This window comes from Podarcis bocagei (assembly GCF_964188305.1).
Source record: "Podarcis bocagei genome assembly, chromosome: 3".
Classification (NCBI taxonomy): Eukaryota; Metazoa; Chordata; class Lepidosauria; order Squamata; family Lacertidae; genus Podarcis; species Podarcis bocagei.
Window position 1 is genome coordinate 74961581 of NC_138127.1, and position 22344 is coordinate 74983924.

General features: G+C 44.9%; 2 protein-coding genes across 8 annotated transcripts in view; one reads left to right on the top strand and one right to left on the bottom strand.

Moving 5' to 3' along the window:
* Positions 1–14074, bottom strand: SUPT7L (SPT7 like, STAGA complex subunit gamma). 5 transcript variants are annotated; one of them, XM_081186454.1, is made up of 5 exons: positions 13953–14074; positions 8824–9342; positions 4968–5292; positions 2615–2852; positions 1–1167 (listed from the first exon to the last, which is right to left on the bottom strand). In XM_081186454.1, exons 2-5 carry the CDS (start codon positions 9234–9236, stop codon positions 905–907), a joined length of 1239 nt encoding a protein of 412 aa, XP_081042580.1. In that variant the 5' UTR covers positions 9237–9342; positions 13953–14074; the 3' UTR covers positions 1–904. The 5 variants fall into 5 exon arrangements, with proteins under 5 accessions (XP_081042580.1, XP_081042581.1, XP_081042579.1 ...); XM_081186455.1 differs by lacking the exon at positions 13953–14074 and adding an exon at positions 13788–13916; XM_081186453.1 differs by lacking the exon at positions 13953–14074 and adding an exon at positions 13483–13621.
* SLC4A1AP (solute carrier family 4 member 1 adaptor protein) overlaps positions 13602–22344 on the top strand; it is a gene marked incomplete at its 5' end in the record, with an annotated part of 22995 nt that continues 14252 nt past the window's right edge. For all 3 annotated transcript variants that reach the window (XM_081186410.1, XM_081186412.1, XM_081186411.1), the window contains 6 exons: positions 13602–14204; positions 15650–15839; positions 16171–16293; positions 18393–18453; positions 21053–21192; positions 21521–21681. In XM_081186410.1, coding sequence (XP_081042536.1) covers positions 13602–14204; positions 15650–15839; positions 16171–16293; positions 18393–18453; positions 21053–21192; positions 21521–21681 — 1278 coding nt within the window. The remainder of the gene's footprint in view (positions 14205–15649; positions 15840–16170; positions 16294–18392; positions 18454–21052; positions 21193–21520; positions 21682–22344) is intronic.

The window sequence follows — 22344 nt, forward strand, 5'->3', positions numbered from 1 at the left end:
AAAAGTTCAGGTTCCATTCAGTTGTAGCAGAGGTATGTGCAGGACTGGGTGAATTCTGCAATTCTATACAACTGCATGGGGCCCAAAGGTTAGGGCAGGGCTCCAGGCCTCAGATTTATTGTTCCTCCATATGACTAGCAGAAGACAAAGAAATATTTAAAAAAGGGGGGGGATTTACTTAATCTGCATAATTAATAGAGGTCACAGAATTCAGCTTTTTCTGATGCAGAATTTAGGTTATGCTGGTACTCTTTTAAAGGGGAAAGTATACAAAGGCCAGCATGTATGTGCATCGTATTTATCCAGCTTCGGCACAATGAAATTGAACCACAATTAGGAATAACAAAAATATTAACAGAAATACAACATCTGGAACTTGTTCTTCCAAAAGATAAAGTTATGGTAGTCCAAAGAACTCCATAAATTTCACTTATGTTGTCTTACCGCTTATGGTTTCCACACAGATTCATACTGAACTCAAGTTTCTTCCAAATTTTCCATTTCTTAAAAAAGTCCATCTCACAGATTCAGTTTAAACATTCTGTCAACTATTTGTTGCAGGGTTTTTTGAAAACAAAAACCCAAAACAATTATTGTCACTATTCAGGTTACATCACAAATAAATGCAAGCACCAAACAGCTGTCTTGCTTTGTTTTATTTTGTTTTGTTTTTAAAAGACACTAGCTGGATTCCATTAGAATTCACTATGGAATGAACCAAATGTTATTGTACTGACACGATAAAAAAACCAGCTGCCCTGTTCTCCGCATCTGCCATCCAACCTTCTTCTGCCAAACCATCCAATGATACCACAATTGAGTTCAGGCTGAGGCTGCTCAGAGTCCTATGTGGCTCCTGGTTCCGATTCAGCAGGTTGTGCTGCCATCGCTTTCAAGCGAAAATTCACATCTTCTTCATCTTTTTCTTGCTGCGTTGGTTAAAGACCGGTGATGATCCCATCAGGCTATCAGGGGAAGGAGAAGCATAGCTGCTTTCAGAACCGTCTGGGCTCTGCGGCATGCCAGCTTCACTCATGCCTGACATGGGCTCCTCAAACACGTCGCTGCCCAGGACCCCATGGTGCCCATGGACGTGGCCTTCCTCACTCTCTTGTGGCTCTATTTTCACCGGAAGGTTCCAGAGAGGGGAAGTGTTCACTTCGCCACCTAAAAGGCAGTTGGGGGCGGGGTAGAGAAAGAGAGAGACTTTACTCATCAGATGAGCAAAAGATACAAAACATAGATATGATGAAAACAAGAGACCAGGTAGACTAGCTAGTCTGCATAAATAACATGTTAAGGAATAGGGAGTTGGCATATAAAAACTGCTAACACTTTACTCATGAAGTCTTATTTTTATATCAGGATTAGGCAACGTGTGGTTGGACTGCAAATCCCATCTTCCATTGGCCATGCTGGCTGAGGCCGGTGGGAGTTGAAGCCCCACAACCTCTGGAGGGTCATCGGTTCCCCAGGCCTAGTATATATGGAAGGTTTCAGAACTTTTGGTGAATTCTGAGGAGAAAGTGAACTAAGTAAAGAGAAGAGTGAACTGTGCTGAACCAATGTACTCAATGGAGACTGGGCTGCTAATCCTGGAGACAAGGAAACGTCCAACAACAAAGGACAACGTGTTAAAAAGCCATTTTATCATCCTAAGACAGTGTAGCTTTAATGTGCTCGGCAACAGTACCCACTGGATGCCTGGTGGGACACTCTTCAGCAACTTGGTGAACAGCCTACAGAGCTGGTCAGGGAAAGAGCAGAATAATGGCATTTTTCATTGATAAGCAACAATCCACCATCAGAGAATCACAAGGCATTTTGTATACTTATAGAATGTTAGCCTCTTCCCTCAAGCAGTAAAGCACTAACGTTGAACTTTTCAGTGGAATCATTTGCATCCCCAAATGACTTAGGGATCCCTCGCTACATTTCACATTTCAGAGGCCATACACAAGAGCAATGAGCCCCAGCAGAACAAACAGACTTGTGTTTTCAAAGCCCAGTTAAAACAGAGCGGGATATCTAGACTCCTTTAGCTACATATGCAGCTAAGATTAAAGTTAATAGGAGAAAAGACATGAAATGTTTTGAGGGGGTTTAATTGGGTTTCTTAATTGCATGGCACAATGGATTCACACCAATAAAATTAAGTAGGCTTCACAACCATCAGAGATGAAAAATTATAATATTGCCCTTTGTTTGCTTAGCCTTTAGAATGGATTAACATTCCATTTTCAAACTTTATTTTAACTATTGCTAGGAACTTTACTAAATTTTATTGCAAATTTGAAGGCAGAAGGATAGGGTCCAGTTCATCACCAACAGTTCCCTTGATTGTAGCAACATTTTCCCCCCCCCCTAGCTTTATTCACCACTTTTTAAAAATCAAGAGGCTCAATAGACAACCAAAACTGTGAAATATGATGGAACTTCTAAACTAATATCCAAGTATCTCCCTTCTACTAGCACTATTACAAAGGCACAGCCTTCAAATGAGCCACACTTTGTAGCATTTTCCATTTCAAAACAAAGATCAACACAGCACTTAAAAGCATCTCGGTTTCCTCTTTTATGAGTCAAGGGTCTACCACGCAAAGGAACTATGTACCTGAGGTCTGCGGAGACACTTCTGCTTCCAGGTTAGCTGAGAAGCGCTCACTCTGAGCTCCGAGCACTCCCACAGGCAAAGACTGATCCCCAGATGCCAAATCCCCCTCCAGCTCCTCACTCATGGGAAACGTGATGTCACTAACTGGCTCCTCTTTGATCTTCACGGGTTTCATGTCTTCTGCTGCCTTCTCAGGGTTCACAAGCTTCTCATACTCTTCAGAAAGTTGCTTGCTTACCTGTTGGTAACCACATGGCAGAGATAAGAAGGTGTGGTTTGTGACAGAGGTGCATGGCATCCATCTCCTTCATGACCAGCTCACACCTACCAAGGTAAGTTGTCTATGATGGAAGATGGAGCCTGGGCTGGGCTATGGTGGAGACAGAAGGCCTTATATTTCTCCCAGCATGGGCTTGCCCCCATCTACACTCCTGCCTGACTGGCTTGGATTGTGCAGAGTGGGGAGGCAATGTGTCTCTGCGCATGGAGTGCTTGGCTGCATCTACACTGTACATTCAAAGCAGGCTCATGCCTCATGCCACTTTAAACAGTCATGGCTTCCCTCAAAGAATCCACAGAACTGTGGTTTGTTAAGGGTGCCGAGTTGCTCGGAGACCCCTATTCCTGTCTGAGACCTAAAATACCCAGGCTTCCCTGGGGAAAAGGGTTGACTGTTAAATTCTGTAGTAGATAGGTAGCCGTGTTGGTCTGCCATAGTCAAAATAAAAAAATTCCTTCCAGTAGCACCTTAAAGACCAACTAAGTTAGTTCTTGGTATGAGCTTTCGTGTGCATGCACACTTCTTCAGATACCTGAAGTGGTATCTGAAGAAGTGTGCATGCACACGAAAGCTCATACCAAGAACTAACTTAGTTGGTCTTTAAGGTGCTACTGGAAGGAATTTTTTTATGTTAAATTCTGAAAATTGTTGCCCTGTGAGTAGGTCTCTGAAGAACACTCAGCCCCTTAAAAACAATCAGATCCCAAAATTCTTTGAGGAATCCCCTTGCAGGAATCACATCTGAGAGGCAAGGCAAATGTCTTAAGTCTGTGTCCCAGCATTATCTCAGTAGAAAAGAACATGTGAAGAATAGCCATCTTCCACTCTGGTGGCGCTGTGGTCTAAACCACTGAGCCTCTTGGGTTTGCTGATCGGAAGGTCAGTTGTTCGAATCACCATGAGGGAGTGAGCTCCCATTGCTCTGTCCCAGCTCCTGCTAACCTAGCAGTTCGAAAGCATACCAGTACAAGTAGATAAATAGGTACCGCTGGGGTGGGAAGGTAAACGGTGTTTCTGTCCGTTCTGGTTTCTGTCACGGTGTTCCATTACCCCAGAAGCAGTTTAGTCATGCTGGCCACATGACCCGGAAAGCTGTCTGTGGACAAACACCGGCTCCCTTGACCTGAAAGTGAGATGAGCGCCGCAACCCCATAGTCACCTTTGACTGGACTTAACCGTCCAGGGGTCCTTTACCTTTACCGTTTACCAGTAATATAATAACACCAAGGTCACACCAGAGGTTCACTGGTGCTGACTGGAATGGTAAGGAGCTCCAAAACTGTGACCTTGAGGTTCTTGCCTTGGCCCTGTATACTTGAAGGAGCGTCTCTATCTCCATCATCCAGCCCAGACACCAAGGTCCAGCTCTGAGGACCCTCTGGAGGTTTCCTCACTGTGAGACGTGATGCTACAGGGAACCAGGCAGAGGGCTTACTCGCTAATGGTGCCCGCCCCATGGAACGCCCTCCCATCAGATGTCAAACAGATAAACTATTTGACTTTTAGAAGACATCTGAAGGCAGCCCTGTATAGGGAAGTTTTTAATGGTTGAGGTTGTTTGTATTTTTAATATTTTGTTGGGAGCCGCTCAGCATGGCTGGGGCAACCCAGCCAGATGGGCAGCATATAAATAATAAAATTATTATTATTATTATTATTATTATTATTATTATTATTATTATTATTAGCAATATTGCCATGGCTCCTGTAACCCTGGAGAATTATAAGAAGCAGCTTTCAAGCAGCTGTTATTTTCACTCTCCCATTGGCTTCATAAATCTACACCTCTTTAGGAGAACTCCAGGAATCTCTGCAAACAGATATATTGCAATCTGCAGGAACGTACCCATTTGAGATAAAGCAATGGGAAGCCCCTCCAGGCTAGACATTTTCCCCAACAGAGAGCAATTCTTGCAGGTGTGCAGTGCAATCTATCCCCCAAGCTCCCGGAGCAATGAACAACTTCGCCTTTATCGATAGAGAAAACACATTCACGATTTCCCTGTACTATGAGAACCATGGGAATTAGCTCTCTTGCCTTGCTGTGAGCATACTGCTTCCTTCTCTTCTCACCTGCAGCATATAGCTATGATAATCCTTGATCCGGTGTTGCCAGAACTTCTGCAGAGAGAGCACACTGCCAATGCCCACTTCGTGGAAGACCTGCTCCATGACATCCGGGAAAGGGCTCTGCCCAAGCCGGGCTTCTCGGTCCACAGCAAAGCGCAGGAGCTTAGTGAACTTCAGGCAGTATTCGTGGGCGATGTCTGTCAAGGTTTCCAAGACACTCTCGTTGGCACACTCGAAGCCCGCGTGGGCCAAAATGGTGGCAATGGACTGGTAGAGAAGCTGGCGGCAAGAGGTCCAACTCAGCTCCATCACTGGCTCTCCTTTGCCTCTGAAAGCAGACAAGGCAGCACCCAAAAGACTTGGTGAAAATGGGGCTCTTCTGGCTAGCGTCGCCTGGGACAAAAATTTCAAGCATGCTTAACGTTCTAGCTAGCTTGAGATGGCTGGCATAAGACAAAGGAAACTTTTCTCCCCTGAGAAAAACGGTTTGGTGCTACTTCAAAGTTAGATCTTTGAAGTGTGTGTGTGTATATATATATAGCAAAGAGAACACGACTGCAAATTTCTCACGAGTGCAAAGTAAAGTGTTTGCTTTGAGGTACGATATGTAACTCCTGCAACTTTACCTCAAGGCAACACATTCATATTAATTACAGTGAGGTTCAAAACACCCTACTTTTTAAGGGGGTCTACACAGCTTAAGAATCTAGAGCTGAATTCTTTGTGACATTTTAATCCATGGATGACTAAATGTTTTGGGGGCAAGGGCTGCATTCACCCATGAGCTGTTTGACAGGAGTGCTACAGCCACCCCACACTCTTACATGCAATCACACACCCACAGACAACACGCACCAAGCACACACAGGATACAGAGAAACACACACACACACACACACACACACACACGCCACCATGAAAACACACCCAGTTCATCAAGTGATCAATTTTATGACTAGGGATGGGATGATCTGCATCCCCAGTAGAGTGTTGGGATGGGCAGAAGTTTGAACAGTGTCTGCTTATTATTATTATTATTATTATTATTATTATTATTATTATTATTATTAGCAACTGCTACCCAAAATCTCAGTGGTCTTGGGAAGCCAGAAACAAATGCTGTTAGAAGGCCAGTTGGTCCCCCCAACTTAATCCGAAGTATTTCTAGACCAAACCCATTTTAGACTTTCAGCTCTAGTATCTTAACTATTTATTTATTTTATCTATTTATAGAAGTATTTCTATACTGCTATATCATAAAACAGCAGGGCAGTGCAAAGCAGTAAAGCCTTAAACACCATCAAAACAATACATGCAATCCTTAAAGTGGCTGGTTCATCCATTTAAACACCAGCAAAGGCCAGTCGGGATTTTTTCTTTAAAAAATCTTCAAAGAGACGTCTGAAAGTCAGAAGTGAGGATACCTGCCAAATCTCTGCAGGAAGACTGAACCACAGCATGGAACCGGCAACACTAAATACCTGGCTTCTAGTGGAGACCAGCTGGACCTCTGTAACACATGGGACAACTAACAGCACTCCTCTGGATGATCTCAGCGATCGAGCTGGGATGTAAGGGCTCATGTGGTCCTTAAGGTATCCTGGACCCAAGTTGCTCAGAGCTTTGTATATCAACACAATAACCTTCAATCTGGCCCAGTATTTATGTATTCCTCCATGTTTCCACACTAGTGTTGCTAATGATTATGACGCCAGGTCTGGATTTTTTGACATTTATGGCGTGGCAGAGGAAGCCTTCCTGCCTGGCTGAAGTTGGGTACGGACTATTACCTACTCAAGTATTTTTTTAAAAAATTCTGTACCATGCAAACTCATGATCTGGCATTAACACATGACATACTGGGGTTCATGGCAGGGCCTACCCATTATGGGGGACAGGAAGTGTGCTGATGGGAGCTGCATTCCATGCTCTTGAAATAGCCAGTTTCAAAAACCAATGGGACTGGGTAACTGGGCACACAGCCCATAATTCCAGATCAGGCCTGCCACCACGCCAACCCTCCAATTCTTACTACGGGACACAGTGCCTGCAGCAAGGGCTTGGGGAAGGTGGTATATGATTGGCATGGACTGGATCCCCCTTGTACTGCCAGCTTAACTGTACCATCCCACGTAAGTATATTGGGGGAGTGCTGTAGCTCAGTGGTAGAGCATCTGCTTTGCATGCAGAAGGTCCAAAGTTCAATCCCCGGCATCTCCAGGTAAGGCTGGCAAAAAATCCCGTCCAAGACCCTGGAGAGCCACTGCAAAGTCTGGGTAGACCAGGGGGCTCCCAAACTGTGGTCCATGGACCACCAGTGGTCTGTGAGCTTCATTCAGGTGGTCTGCAACATGTCCATATTCATATTTTTATAGTATTGTTGTTGCTTCTCTTATTTTATACACTGTATTTTATGGTTTTGCCATTTGAATTCCATGTAAAGCATGTGCTCTATCACTGATCAAATTTTGGCTGGCTGGGGACATTACTGGATAATGGAATTCCGCCATCTTCTCATTCTCATCTGGTTCTAAGATGTATAGACTACCCCCCTCAATAGAGTACAGTGACAAATCTGCCAAGCCTTATAAATCAGAGTTCAGGTTAATGAAGTTTCAGGCATCATAAACTGGGTCATTTTCTGTTTCGATCGCTGAACATGACAGGCAGGCTATCTGTCAAATGCCCCCAGCTGAAGTGATGAGAAGCGTTATTGAACATGAGGCAAGGCCTTCCCTTTTCTAAATAGAGAGATCCTGTGGCCCATTTCCTGTTTAACCAGCATGTCAAGGTAAAAGAATCTGGTGCATCTGGAAGCGGTGGAGGTTCACTCACATAAAATAATGGGCTGAAATGATAGGCCTTTCCAAAGATGAGCAGAATGCTCAACTTAAGAAGGCAAAGATTGCCTTCTCGCAATTGCCCCAATTTTATGAAACATTACACTGCTGAGCTGCATTTTCTAACCAGTGAATTACTGCAGAATTCTGTTATATGACCAAAGTGTCCTTCCAGGTAAAATAAAAGGTGGGTGTTTGTGGATTTAAAGCAAGATTGAATTAGTTACTGATCCTGGTGGTGACGGGTGACCTCCAATGATTCAAAAAGATGGGGAGCTTTTTCTTTATTTCCCTTTTCTGATGTTGGCTCAGCTGTGCCAACTTCCCTCCTAATAACGCCTGAATTCTTCTCTGCATTGTGCCTCCCTTCCTTGGCCTGCCAGTGTAAAACAGCAGCAGTGTCAGCTGGACCTTAACCATCAGCACTTGTGTAAAACTGACAGCCCCTATGAGCGAGTGGTCAACAAGCCTTGCCTTTAGCATTGCCAATTCACGTCTGCAAAACGGGAGGGGTTTTCACATGCAAAATGGGAGGGGTGGTCACAGGATATAACTAACCACCTCCATATCTGAGGCCTTGGGTCTCTAGGTAGGAATGGAACTCTTGGCAGGAAATCTTAACCCAACCCTTGATTGCCCATACAGAAAATAACCAAGGCTAGATACTTCTGAATAAATGCCCAGGATTATTGTTAATTGTTTAAACCACGATGGGAAAGCTGTCGTGTTCCATATATTTTTTAGCTGCAATTCCCATTACCCATGACCATTGGCATGTGTGCATGATGGAAGCTAGATTCTGATAACATCTGAAGAGTCACAAGTTGGCCATTCCTGGTTTAAAATGTGGAAACACCGAGGGCCTATTCCACTAAACAGAGGGCTCACTCAGCAGTTTAAAAGAAGAAAATATTGAGCAGTGTAGAACACAGTAACAAGAAAGAAACCTCACATGTGTGGCTCAAAGCCAAAGCTCACATGGCCAACCCCCAACCCCCAAAAGACCCCACATCACGCACCTGTAAAAGTCGCTTTCTGGATCGCTGTGCCGCAACTGAAACGGCATCTTGGGAATCTTGCTGTCGAGAGGCAGCAAGTCATCGGGGAGAGGTGGGGAGCCAGGGCAGGGGGGCAAAGGCTCGCTTTCTTCCATCTTGATGCCCTCCGCTTGCTGCTGGCTCTGACTCTGAGCCAGGGCAATGAGGCTGCGCAGCCGTCGGTTGTGCTGCATCAGCTGGATGGTGTGAATGGTGAGGCTGCAGGGCTCCGAGGGGATGTCCAGCATGGTGGTGGGCTTGGGCTTGTTGGCAGAAGGCTGGTGAAGCAGGGGATCCTGGACCTCCACAGTGCGGAACTCTCGCTGGAGCAACTCAAAGGAGCTGCGGTTGGCTTGGCTGGACGAGACGGGGATCTCGCCCCAGTAGCGCAGCATCTTGCTTGCTTCTTAGCACAAAAGCTGTTGAGATCACTTAAGGGACTCTCGCCAGAAGAGCAGCTACTCAGCAGGTCCTTTGCAGAAACAGGGTGGGCATTTTAACCTGGTTCGAAAGACAGGAAGAAAAATCCAAAGGTGTGTCATTAATAATAATAATAATAATAATAATAATAATAATAATAATAATAATAATAATAATTTATTATTTATACCCCGCCCATCTGGCTGGGCCTCCCCAGCCACCCTGGGTGGCCCCCAAAAGAACACCAAAATACTGTGATACATCAAACATTAAAAGCTTCCCTAAACAGGGCTGCCTTCAGATGTCTTCTAAAAGTCTGGTAGTTGTTGTTCTCTTTGACATCTGGTGGGAGGACGTTCCACAGGGCGGGCACCACTACTGAGAAGGCCCTCTGCCTGGTTCCCTGTAACTCGGCTTCTCGCAGTGAGGGAACAGCCAGAAGGCCCTCGGTGCTGGACCTCAGTGTCCGGGTAGAACGATGGGGGTGGAGACGCTCCTTCAGATATACTGGACCTCTAATGGGGTGCCTGCTTTTAACATTAAGAAAGTATTGGGTAACAAGCCCAAACCCTCTCTACACACGTTCTCCTTCACCATCCAAAAGCTCAACTGAGTAATAATGCAGCCTTCATCAGAAGCTGAGCAACATCTTCTTTAGGAAGTTATATACATACCCTAGAAAAACAGAAATTGCTGTGAAAGTAGCCTTACAGAGGATCTATAGATTCCAATTAGCGCTAGAGACGGAGTTGGTGGAAAAGGCTGGGATGAGCTCAGGCTCCCCAATACTAGTGTGATATTGTATGAGAACCAAACCATAACTGAAAAAGCCATGACTCTGGTCACATTTAAAACTCCAGTGGGGGGGGCTCTAATGGGGTGCCTGCTTTTAACATTAAGGAGGTTTTGGGTAAGAAGCCTAAACCCTCTCTACACACTGCTGTTTTAGACACCATGGCTTCCTCCACCCACCTATTTTGATAGTAAAACCATACACTCATTGCTTCATGAGATATGCAAAGTAGACAAGAGAACAAATGTAGCTCACCCATCAAATCTGGTTTGGCCCTGAAACAAAATAGCTGTCAAATGACTGCAGAAATTGGGGGAACGCTCCTGGGGGGGCCGGCAGACCCCCAGTACCTCCGAGCGTCTCCCAATAGGCACGTCTCTGGAATGGCATGTCCCTTCACTCCAAAGTGCCCATCTGAAACACTTCTCTTATGAAAAGTGCAGCCAAGTCTTCTGGCATCACACAGCAAGAAGATAAGAGACATCCGTAGATCTAAACTCCGTTTTATTCACAATATATACAGAGAGTCCATAATCACGTCTGTGCCCTTCAAACTCTGGCAGAAAACCGAAAGCATACAGCAAAAGTGAAAGAACAGTCCAATAACACTCTCAGACAGAAGATATAAGACAGTCTTCCATTCCCACACTCTTCTCAGACATTTCATGTGATTTATACTAATCACACTAACCAGCATGGGACTGGGGAAAGGGGTGGCAGGCTAAAAGCTTGGAGGTGGCATTTCCCCCCATTGTCCAAAATGCTGAGCTGAGTTTCCCCAAGACACTGAGGTGCTTGCAGGATGGAGAGGAGGAGGGGGGGGGGAAGAGGATTACAGACGCAGCAGCTTCCAAATCTATTGTGCAAATTAAATACTGCAAATCTCTTGTTTCTCAACAGAGTGCAAATTGGATTCAGGTTACACCATCCATGGCTCACAGACTAAAAAAAGTCTCAAAACAACTGAAATGACAGTAGATTTCAATTTATTCATGCTCTATGTAAACTATTCAATTCAAGACATCACCAAGATTAAGTCCCACAAACAGCTTCTGTTATTTAGGTTAAGGCAGAAAAGAACAGAAGAGGAATTTGATTGTGTGTAAATCATTCCTTGGGTGTAGTTACTGAGTCCCTTTCCCAATTCCCCTTACAGGTTTTTTTGCCATACCCTGTGGTTTCCTGGCCAAACACATTGCAAAACGCCTTCCAGCTCAATGCTGTGCACACTTCCCTGCATGTAAGCCCCAATGGAATACAGTAGGACTTGCATCTGAATTACAAGGCATAGGATTTCACTGTTAGGCTATCATACAGAGGTTGGTATCAAACAGCTCAAACAAGGCAGAAGTAACTTCTAAGGGTTGTCTCAAGATTTGCAAGTAGTTTTTGTGCATAACTGCAGGATTCTATTGATTTAATTCCATCACAGCAAACTTCAATCTCCTTTGTATCCAAATAGGGCTGAGGGAGACTCCTGCCTGAAACCCTGAAAAACCAAAGCCAATACAATACTGAGTTGGCTGGACCAGTAGTCAGACTCGGCATAAGTCAGCTTCCTATGTTCCTAGCTTTAATAAATGCTCACAAGCATCTGCTAGTCAATGCAGCCACCGCCAAAGCCATGCTGAATAGCTGAGAGGATGCTATTTCTATGTTTCATTGGTTTGGAATGTGTGTTTTGCCAAGGTTTTTTTTGGGGGGGCAGGGGTTGGATGCATTTTTGAGCATCACTTTTCCCCCCTGTGTAACTGACATTTCATTGTGCTTGATGTAAACAAAATCTGCCCTTTTTCCCTTATGGGGTATCCAAGAGCCCGTACGGGGTCCCTAAGTGGGTTCTCTATCGGTAGGAGAAATTAACAGAAGCCAACCAGAGAATATTGAGAAGCAAAGCAGCTAGTAAGCCTTATCTTTATTAAGCTGTTGCAACAGGGTCCTCTCACCAGATGCAGGGAGGAGGAACCCAGAACAATGGTGTGCAAGCCCTTATATGGACTTTTGAAAGTGCCAGCCTGTAGCCCAAGATCACCCCCAAAACATCACACATACATCACAGAAAGAGGTGGTCCCCAGCAGAAATACATGGGGGGGTCTAGAGCAGAATCCTGTCTGGCAGGAAACCTGTTAATGGTCACTGATTGGATTACCTGGGCATCCTAGCCATTCTTTTGTGATGAGAAATACTTCATTCCTGAGTCCAGGTCACAGCCTCACCTTATTCACATCTTAAATGTGCCCTTAAGGCAGGATTTGTGAGCACAGAGACAATGGGGATGTTTTTCCATTTCCTCCCTCCTTGCAGATAAACATTTGGTCTGTTTGGGAAAGTCAAAATAGTTTCAGGACTGTCTTCCTGTACTGTTTCAGGCATGTGGTTTATATATTTATGTACGTGTTTGCCTTGTACATTTATATATTTGAGACCTTAAACTCTTATAATATGCTCATTGCCATTTCTTAGATTTCCAAATGTGTCCCCAGGCCCCAAAATGGTGGGGACCCCTGGTTTAGATTGTATGCTTGGGGAACGCCAAACAAAAAGAGTAGGTGGGGGCACAGATTCTCCTCAATGGCACATTTACATTTGAAAATGTTGCTGTGCAGCAGCAGGGTGCTTCTTTATTCGAATACATATGTGCTAAAGGCAAGTCGTTTTAAGAACTGCTTCACATATGAGAGCCGGTAAGTAGGTATCTGCACACTTCAAGTATTCACTGTGTTGCAAAAGTTGTGTCCTCATTTTAGGGACAGCTGAACAACACATACTAATGGAGGCTCAGAGGGAAAGTGGGCTGACTTTCTAGTATAGAGGCAGGCTGCAAGAACGTTGAGGGTTCAAACAAAATCAACAACACGTGCAAAGTGAAGCAAACCTGCCCCATGGTGGGAGTTACTCCAGGTGGAAAGGAGAGGTCGCTTGAGCGTGCCCAATAAATTTCCACTCAGGTAAAGGGTGCACAGGTTTCCTGTACACATACAGAGAGACACACACACGGTCTTTCATAGGCAGCCGGGAAAGCCTTCTGCCCCCCTTCTCAGTCTCTCGGATGACCACCCTCCAAATCATAGAACTGCAGAGTTGGAAGGGTTCTGACGGAGGGGCCATGGAAGGAAACGGGTTTGACCGGGATGCCCACCCCCAGGAGTCCTCCGCAAGAGCAGTAAGGAACCCTGTGGAATCAAGTCAAAGGCCACCGGCGTGTCGGATGCCCCCGAGGGTAGCCCACAAGGGCGACCTGAGTGAAGCGGCGGCGGTGGCGCTCTCTCCCAGCAGCTGGCATCCAGAAGCATATCGCTTCCGACCCTCCATCCTTCTCTCCCCCTCGCTTGGTATAATAAAAAATGCCACATGGCTTTCCAGCCTTTAGGTCGCAGAGCGCGCGCACAGGCACACCCGCGAACATGCAAACTCGGGACCCACTTACCCCCGCGGGAGGGCGCGTGCAAAGGCCGAGCCCTCGAAGACGGTGACTCCCTTCCCGGAACCAAAGTGCCACGGCGGTGGTTTCCGCGAGGGGACGGTTTGAGAACCGGACGCGCTAAAATGGCGGATCCCGCAAAGGAGGGCTGCGAAGGGATGGGGGATTTTAAGAAGCCGACTCTGCCGCCTCCGTTCCCGCCGCCGCTGCCGCCTCCAACTGGGGCAGAAGACCCCAAGAAGGCAGCGGTTCCTAAACCCCCGCGAGGCCCAGCTCCTCGCCCTTGCCCCCCTCCCGACCTCCCGCAATACCAGGAGCCTCCGTGGGGAGGGTGCCCTGCCAAGGAAGAGGAGGCCTCGTCCGGCTACAGCCTGGAGGTGGTGAAAAGCGGCTCCGTGCTGGAAAGCGTCCGCTTGGCAGGCCGCAGCTGGCTGCTGGTGGGCCGCGCGCCGGGCTGCGACCTCTCCCTGGCTCACCCGTGTGTGTCCCGCCACCACGCCGTGCTCCAGCGCCGCCCGCCGCCCGCCGGGGATGAGGAGGAGGAGCGAGGCCAGGTCGGGGAGGAAGGGGAAGAGCAGGGCCCCGAGCCCGGGCTCTACGTCTACGACCTGGACAGCGCGCACGGCACCTTCCTCAACAAAGCTCGGATCCCGCCCCGCACCTACTGCCGGGTTCGGGTGGGCCACGTCCTGCGCTTCGGGGGCAGCAGCCGCCTCTTTGTCTTGCAGGTAAGGAGAGGGTAATCGTCATGATTTATAAGAATAATTCATTATTTATACTCCGCCTGGTTTCCCCAGCCACTCTGAGCGGCTTCCATCAAAATATTAAAAATAACAATAAAACATCAAGCCTGAAAAACTTCCCTAAACAGGGCTGCCTTCAGATGTCTTCTAAAAGTCTGATAATTATTTCCTTGGCATCTGGTGGGAGGGCATTCCACAAAGCGGGCGCCACTACCGAGAAGGCCCTCTACGCCCACCTGTACATTTGGGTGCGGGTTGTGGCGTTAGTTTCTGTACTGGCCAAGGGGGTATCTGCGGTGCAATCCTACACACGTTTACCCAGAAGTCCCAACTACATTCAGGAAGACTTAGAATTGTAGAGCTGGAAGAGCCCACAAGGGTCATCTAGTCCAACCCTATCTTTTGCCCAACATGGGGCACTTACCCACAACCCTGAGATTAAGAGTCCCATGCTCTACCAACTGAGTCTGCCACTGCCCGGACAGTCTTTTTGTGAGGGTAGCATGCCAGATTTAAGATGCTGTTGAGCACCTTCAAGCAGGGCATCCAACACCTAATTCCTGCCAGTCATCCTCCATCTCAAGGGAAAGAAAGACTGGTGGGGCACCTTCAGACATGGACATATAACACACACACTTGCCTCAGCTCGCTATGGCAAGCAGAATAATTGAAGGCTGGATATAGCAAGATCAACTAACACAGAAAATAGGAGTGTCTCTGTAGATCAAACGTATTTGCTGTTTTGGTTTGGAATTGGAATTGGAGTTGTTTTTAAGATGTATTTCTTGTTTTATCACTTGATGTTTGCCACCCTGGGCTCATTTTGGACAAAAGGCAGGATATAAATTTAATAATTGAACAAGCGGCTGCATGTTCAAAGAGCAATGCTGTTCACTATCTATTTTCCTGTAACAGGTAATGATGCTGAACTGCACTTGCAGATGTCCCAATTCAAAGTGATGCTTTTGACCTATAAAACCTTAAATGGCTCAGGACCACAATACCTCAAGGACCACCTCTCCCCATATGAACTGACCCAGACCTGTGATAATCATTGGAGGCCCTTCTTTGTCTGCCTCCTCCATGAGAGGTCTGGAGGGTGGTAACATGAGAATGGGCCTTTTGTCTGTGGCTCGCCTTATGTGAAATGCTCCCCCCAGAGAGACTCACATTTTCTAGCTGTTTCACCTTATGGTGTAGAAATGTTCTTGATTTTTCATTTTAACGGAGGGAGAGGCTCTGTGTTTCACTGCATCCAATTTAAAGAGGAATTAAGAATCTACCTAGCAGCTCATTTACACATATTTACCATTCTATAATAGTTAAGAAACTTGAACTTTAATCCTAACTACATTTGTTAGAGAGTAAATCCCGCTGAACTCAACTTTTTAACTGACATTCAATTTTGTATGTTGTAACTTAATCCGCAGGGCCCAGAGGAGGATCAAGAACCAGAATCAGAGCTGACTGTAACCCAGTTGAAAGAACTCCGTAAGCAGCAGCAGGCTAAGTTAGAGAAGACCATGCTGGGCGATGATTCTGATGAAGATCAAAAGGAAAAGGATGAACATAGAAATGAAAATAGTCGGAGTACTGATTTCACTTGTTCCTGGGGACTGGGTAAGTTACAGTATATTACTGGTAGACTCTTAGCGCTTACCTATGCTTCATCTTCCACCACTGAAACTTGTGTGGTGTTAGTTCGTGGAGCTTGTTTCTGTCTTCTGTTTTCATTGCAATAAAATTATATGTGAATTCCATGTTTACTGAGGACTGGGATTATTTCCTACCAAAAAGGCTGTTCAAAGGCTTTGTACATGTGGCTTTCTTCCACCTGTAGGCATCTGGGCAAGGTTTATCTTGCCACACTCCTAGATCATAAAATGAGGCTGTATTTTATTCTCTTCTATATCTACTCTCATTTATAATTTTATTTGCATTTGTTTTTCAGGGGAAGACGCAGAGGAAGAGGAGGGTGAAGAAAACCCTATCGCCATCGAGTTTCAGGAGGATCAAGAAGCCTTTTATTTGAAAGATCCCAAGAAGGCATTGCAAGGTTTTTTTGACAGAGAAGGTATGTGTGTTACCTGTCATTCATGTCTACCATGGTAGTGCTGCTTAGCAGAACCACTCAAGAAGTTAGTGTGTATACATATAATGCACTGCTTTTAGCATAAAAGCCCTCAAAGCAGCTCTCAGCAAAACCATTAAAGCCACAACATATAGAAGAGTGGCAAAAATACTGTACTTCAGATTAAGAAGTGAGGAAATAAGTAATTTCTGGGTGATCCGAAAGGGCAAGCAGGTCATTCTTTAAATATCCTCACCCCAGACCAGCAGTTTGAATTGGTCCCAGAAACAAATGGGGAGCCAATGTAGAGAGGCCAGCTGTTGTGTAAAATATTTCAAATGAGAGGCCCCAGTCAGCAGCCTGGCTACAACCTTCTGCAGCAGCTGCAGTGTCCAGGCACTCTTCAAAGGCAGGCTGCTCTGAACTTGTTGCAGTAATCTGATTAGCATACACCTAAGTCATTTGATTTTGACAAAATCTGTATTTTCAAGTAAAGGTCACAGCTGGTTCACAGGTCAAAAGCTGATTCTTCAGAGGGAGAACTACACTCCCCCAAACAGCATTCCTACTGTCTAAAAGTACTTTTGTCTCAATTTGTTTGCCCAGTCAGTTACATATCCTAGACTCTGGTTCAGGTGTTCCATTTCCTCTCTGGAATCAGATGGAGTTATAAGCCCCATTATATGTTCCTCACCTGAGGGAAAGGTGGGTCCAAAGCATCTGTGGGCCCATCCCTCCAGACCTGCCTTTGCCAACACAAAGTTCCTGCCATCTGCACATTAGCATGGACATTTGAGGTAGAGAAGCCTTTTGCCAAATCCCTCTGTGCATCCAAGAGCCATGCACAACCCAGGGTTCAGGGTAGGCTATGCATATAGAGGTCTACAACCAAAGGGGTCCCTCTTTCAAATGCCCATGCTTGGATGGCAGGAGTTAGGCCACAGGCAAAGCAGTACAGACCTTTGGGCATTAAATTCAGGAGTAGAGGGGGGAGGGCTAGCACACTCACTCCTGCACCCTCTACACAGTCCCCCCCCCCCCCCATGTTCAGCTGAACACCTGAATAGAGCTTTACTGTGCTTCTTGATCTTTTAACCTCTTCTGTGTTGCTTACAGTCATCCTGCTTTCTGCAGGAGAAATAAGAAAGAAGCAGATTGGACAGATCTGTATAGCTATATCCTGGTTTAACTTGAAAGTATTAGTCCCTCCGTGGCAATTCTGCTTTGCTCTTGGGGGGTTTTCCACACACATCTTTGTAACCTAGAGTGGTACTAGAAACAAATTAAAGTGATCAACCTATCGTGCTTAAGAACTTCAGGGTGCAGAAGAGGATGGCTGCAGTCCCAAACAAACTTACTAGGAATAAGCCCCATGGAACACAGTGGGACTTATTTCTCAGTAAAAATGAATAGGTTTGTGCTGGCTATTTGGTTTTAGACTAAGCATGGGATATTATACTTTAATGAAATTCTACTTATTCTATGAGCTACTGCAGCTCATAAAAAAATGTGAGTGCCAATTCATCTTCGGCATTGGTGGGGAGACCACTAATTTCCAACATTTAAATTACTTTGTCAGCTTAAGCTCCTTTATGGAAATGAAGCTTAACTGCAGCATTATCTTTGATCTGTACAAAGAAATGTCTGAGAAGTTTGTTAAAGCTTTGATCTAGCAGTGATATATTCACCAGTCTAGATTTCTCTAAATGTGTCTGATTATAGATGTGTCTGAACCACTTACAGATGCAGGAATATCTTTGGAGTTAGAGTGATGGATCATTTTAAGACCTTATTGCTAATTGATAAATGAATCAATATTAAATATAGCATTGCCTTAGGAAGGATTTTTACAGATACTGTGCAGTTAAATTTTAATCCATGTAATTAAACTGCTCCAATTGCTGAAATAACAATGATTCCAAATACTTAGCCAGTTAATAGTTTAATACTGTTACCATTCATAAAAAATTAAAATAATTACAAAGGAGTAAAGAGCAAGAATTTAGGTTAAATGTAATTCAGGCTATCTATTTCACTACAAAACAAAGCTGCTGATAATGTATGCAAGTAAATCAGCTCCTCTCCCTCTCTTTTCTTCCTAGGTGAAGAGTTAGAGTATGAATTTGATGCACAAGGAACTGGCACTTGGCTCTGTAGGGTGAAGTATGTATGTATTCTATGTAATAATTTTGTATAGTTATGTCTTTCTGTATGTCAGAGAGGCAAAGAAAGCTGTTATGTCTTGTACATCTAGAATTGGTTTAGAGCAGTTAAATGGAAATGTAAGAATATTGATTCCGATCTCATTTATTGTCTACACCAGAGCTTTCCAAACTGTGTGCCGCCACATCTTAGTGTGTCGGCTGCAACGTGTAGGTGTATTGCACAAATGCACCCCAAGCTCCTTTGGGGCCTGGAAAGGGGTTAGTTTAATCTCTGGTTTGCTAGTAAAACTGACCTACTGTGTCACAAAATGATGCATGTCTAAAAAGTGCATCACCAACATGAAAAGTATGGAAAGCTCTGGTCTACACTGTATTCTTGTCAAACGATGAGTGGTGTCCAACATCAATCATACCTAGAGTAGACCTATTGAAGTGAATGGATTTAAGTGACTTAACTCAATGGATCTACTCTATGACTAATGTTGGAGGTTTGCCAAATGCCTGTTGATTGCAATGGCTCTTAGGTTGTCTCTGTACTGAGTATGCTAGAATGGGGGAAATAACTCTGAAAGAAGTGAGTGCTTTGTCTTTCAAATAAGCATAGAAGGGATTTGTCATACTATTTTCACTAAAATATTTGATTGTGGTGATAGAGTTCAGGTGTCAACCCCACAAATACTCAAGTGCCTTTTTTTCAAAGGTTCTCTTGGTTGTATTGGGAAACAAGGATGGCAATAGTCACACAAGGGTTGGCTGAAGAGGTCCGTGCCCTCAATTGGAGCACCCTTTCCAGTTCTGTACACCATACTTAGAAAGGATGCAGGCAAATTGCAAAGTGCTCAGAGCAGAGCAGCAAAGGCGAATGGTGTGGAAAACAGATCCAATAAGAAAGGTGGATGGGGAAACCCAGCTAGATGGGTGGGGTATAAATATATTATTATTATTATTACTACTACTACTACTACTACTACTACTACTACTACTACTACAACTACATACTACAATAACTGGGTATTATTATCCTGGAAAAAAGAATTCTGAAAAGGGGCATCATAGCACTTGTCAAATCCCCAATGGGCTGTCACAAAACAGAGGCCAAAAACTTGTTCTGCTACCTGAGATGGCAGGACTAGATCTGATGGCCAAGCCCCAGGAGGGTAGAATTTAGTTAAATTGTGAGAGAAAATTGTAAGAGCAAGTCAGCAATACAGTCGTACCTTGGTTTTCGAACAGCTTAGTTCTCAAATGTTGTGGCTCCCAAACGCTGCAAACCCGGAAGTGACTGTCCTTCCGCAGCTTCCTGCAGCCAAGCAGAAGCCACGGTTTGGTTTCCAAACATTTTGGAAGTCGAATGGACTTCCAAAATGGATTCCGTTCGACTTCCGTGGTACGACTGTAATGCCATTTACTCAGAGGTGTGGTAGGTTCCCACTTCCTAGAGGTCTTCAAGTTACACGAGAGTAGATTTCAAGGTGAACATTAAGAAAAGCTCCTTAATAAAAATAGTAGTGTAGGTGATGGAAACAAGCTGGGGGGGCTTAAACTCACTGCAGGTTTCCAGAAAGAGGCTGAGCAGCCAGCTCTGGATTTCCTGCATGAAGAAGTGAGTTGAACTAGCTGATGTCTATGATTCTTTATTTATGGCACTTGATAAGGTTATGTGGCTTTCACCTTATGAAAGCAACATGCTTCAAATAGCTGGGAAGATTGCTGTCTTTTAGAAAACTGTTTAAAGGATGAAACTGAAAGGTGATTGGGAGTGGCTGCCTGGACCATATAACACTGGTCCTAAAAGATCTTCACAATTCAAAGTGTTGGTGCTGACAATTAAAGCCCTAATGGCTCAGCCCAGTATGCCTGAAGGAGTGTCTCTACCCCCATTGTTCAGCCTGGACACTCAGGGTCTTCTGCTGGTTCCCTCACTGCAAGAAGCGAAGTTACAGGGAACCAGGCAGAGGGCCTTCTTGGTAGCGGCACCCTCCCTATGAAATGCCCTCCCTTCAGATGTCAAGAAGATGAAGAACTACATAACTTTTAGAAGACATCTGAAGGCAGCCCTGTATCAGGAAGTTTTTAATGTTTGATATTTTATTATGTTTTATATATGCTGTAAGCTGCCCAGCGTGGCTGGGACAGGGTATCAATAATAAAATTATTTTTGTTACTGTTATTAAGGAAAAGAGATGAAGCAATGAGATTTCAGTTGAGATTAATAGAAATTGTTACCCATTATCTTCCCGCGAGTGCTCAGTTGATTATATAGTCTATTTCCTATTTTACTATGGGAAGGTCTCCACTGGAACCTGCGTGCTTGGCCTTCTCAAGCTGAAAGTTTAAGGCCTAAAGCACTGAAACAGAATGCGTCCAACTTTCGAAAATTCTCCCTCCAGACTGAGACATAATAAGTGGCCATGGGTGGAAGGCCGCCTCCAACTCCGATTCTAAACCTTGTATAATTAATGTTGAGATGTTTTATAACCAAAGAGGCCAAGGTTATTTGAAAGAACAGTTCTGAGCAGTACACAAGCTGACACTGAGCAGACATGTCAGGCCATTTGTTGATCTTTCCTTGAACTGTAACCTTCTGAATTCAATAGGCTGCCTATAGATGATGCTTCGGGGAAGCAACTTGTGGCAGAGGCGATTCATACAGGGAAGAAAAAGGAAGCAATGATCCAGTGTTCATTGGAAGCCTGCAGGATACTGGATGCGAGGGGTGTGCTGCGGCAAGAGGCAGGTAGGTGGACTAGCCAGAGGCTCTGGCCACGCAGAATTCTTTTTGGAAATAGTCTTATTGACAAGAGCTTTGAAGGAATTTACATCTGTAAAATGTGGAGTATCTTGCATCTTGCTCACCTACAAGGATTGCTGGCATGCCACTCTTTGCATTTTATTTTCACAACTATTGGATGTGGTGACTTCACATCTTTGTGTCCATTTGCATACTTGCTTGTTTTTTGAAATGTGCATTAGATCACCTGTCACTAAATCAGAGGTACAGGTGCGTAACTGGCTTCAAGCTTTTCCAGTTTTCTTCATGTATTTTTGTCTTCGTTCTTTCTTAGTATCGCGAAAAAGAAAAGCGAAGAATTGGGAAGAGGAAGACTTTTACGATAGTGATGACGACACATTCCTTGATCGGACAGGAGTTATTGAACAGAAACGTCTGAGCAGAATGAAGAAAGCAGGAAAGATCGATGAGAAGCCAGAAACCTTTGATTCATTGGTAGGAACAATTTCAGCCAGGGATTCGTGGTAGTTAGTTGAAATTTGTGCCTGCTGCTGACCCTGTGCCTCCAGGCCAAGATATGGGGTATTGACTGATGATACTGTTGAGTTTTGGAGGTTCGCTGAGCATCTTCAGGGTTCAGAAGAAGTGCAGGGGTAAGCTTCCCCCCTCCACCTCAATTCTGAGCTGGTGGCAGGGAAGGTGGAGCTGAGAAATCAGAGGGTCATCTTGCTGTTTCTCTTAATATCTCTTAAATATCAGTGGAAGGCCACCTAGAGTCCTCACTTGAGAAGAGAAGATCTCATGCAGAGGCTTGGAAGACACCTTTTTGCTTTCTGATTCTTTCCAAAGTTGGTACAAACTCTAATAGATTCCTTAACATTTTCCCAGGCTCAGGAGAAGGGATTGTAGCCAACTCGACCACTGTTCATGCGGAATGACTTCCATGAGCACAATGGCATTTGACCTCTCCCCTGCACTTACTTCAGATCTGCTCCAAAGGATATGGGGAATCCCCAGTGCAGATTTGGAGGAGTGTGAGGGTAAGTCCTATTGCACTTTCAGCAATTGTCTGGTGTGCACAGTGATTTAGTTGGATAGAACCCAAAGTATCTTGCCAGAATTTTAAAAATGCTGTCACCTGAATTATGCTCCCATAAA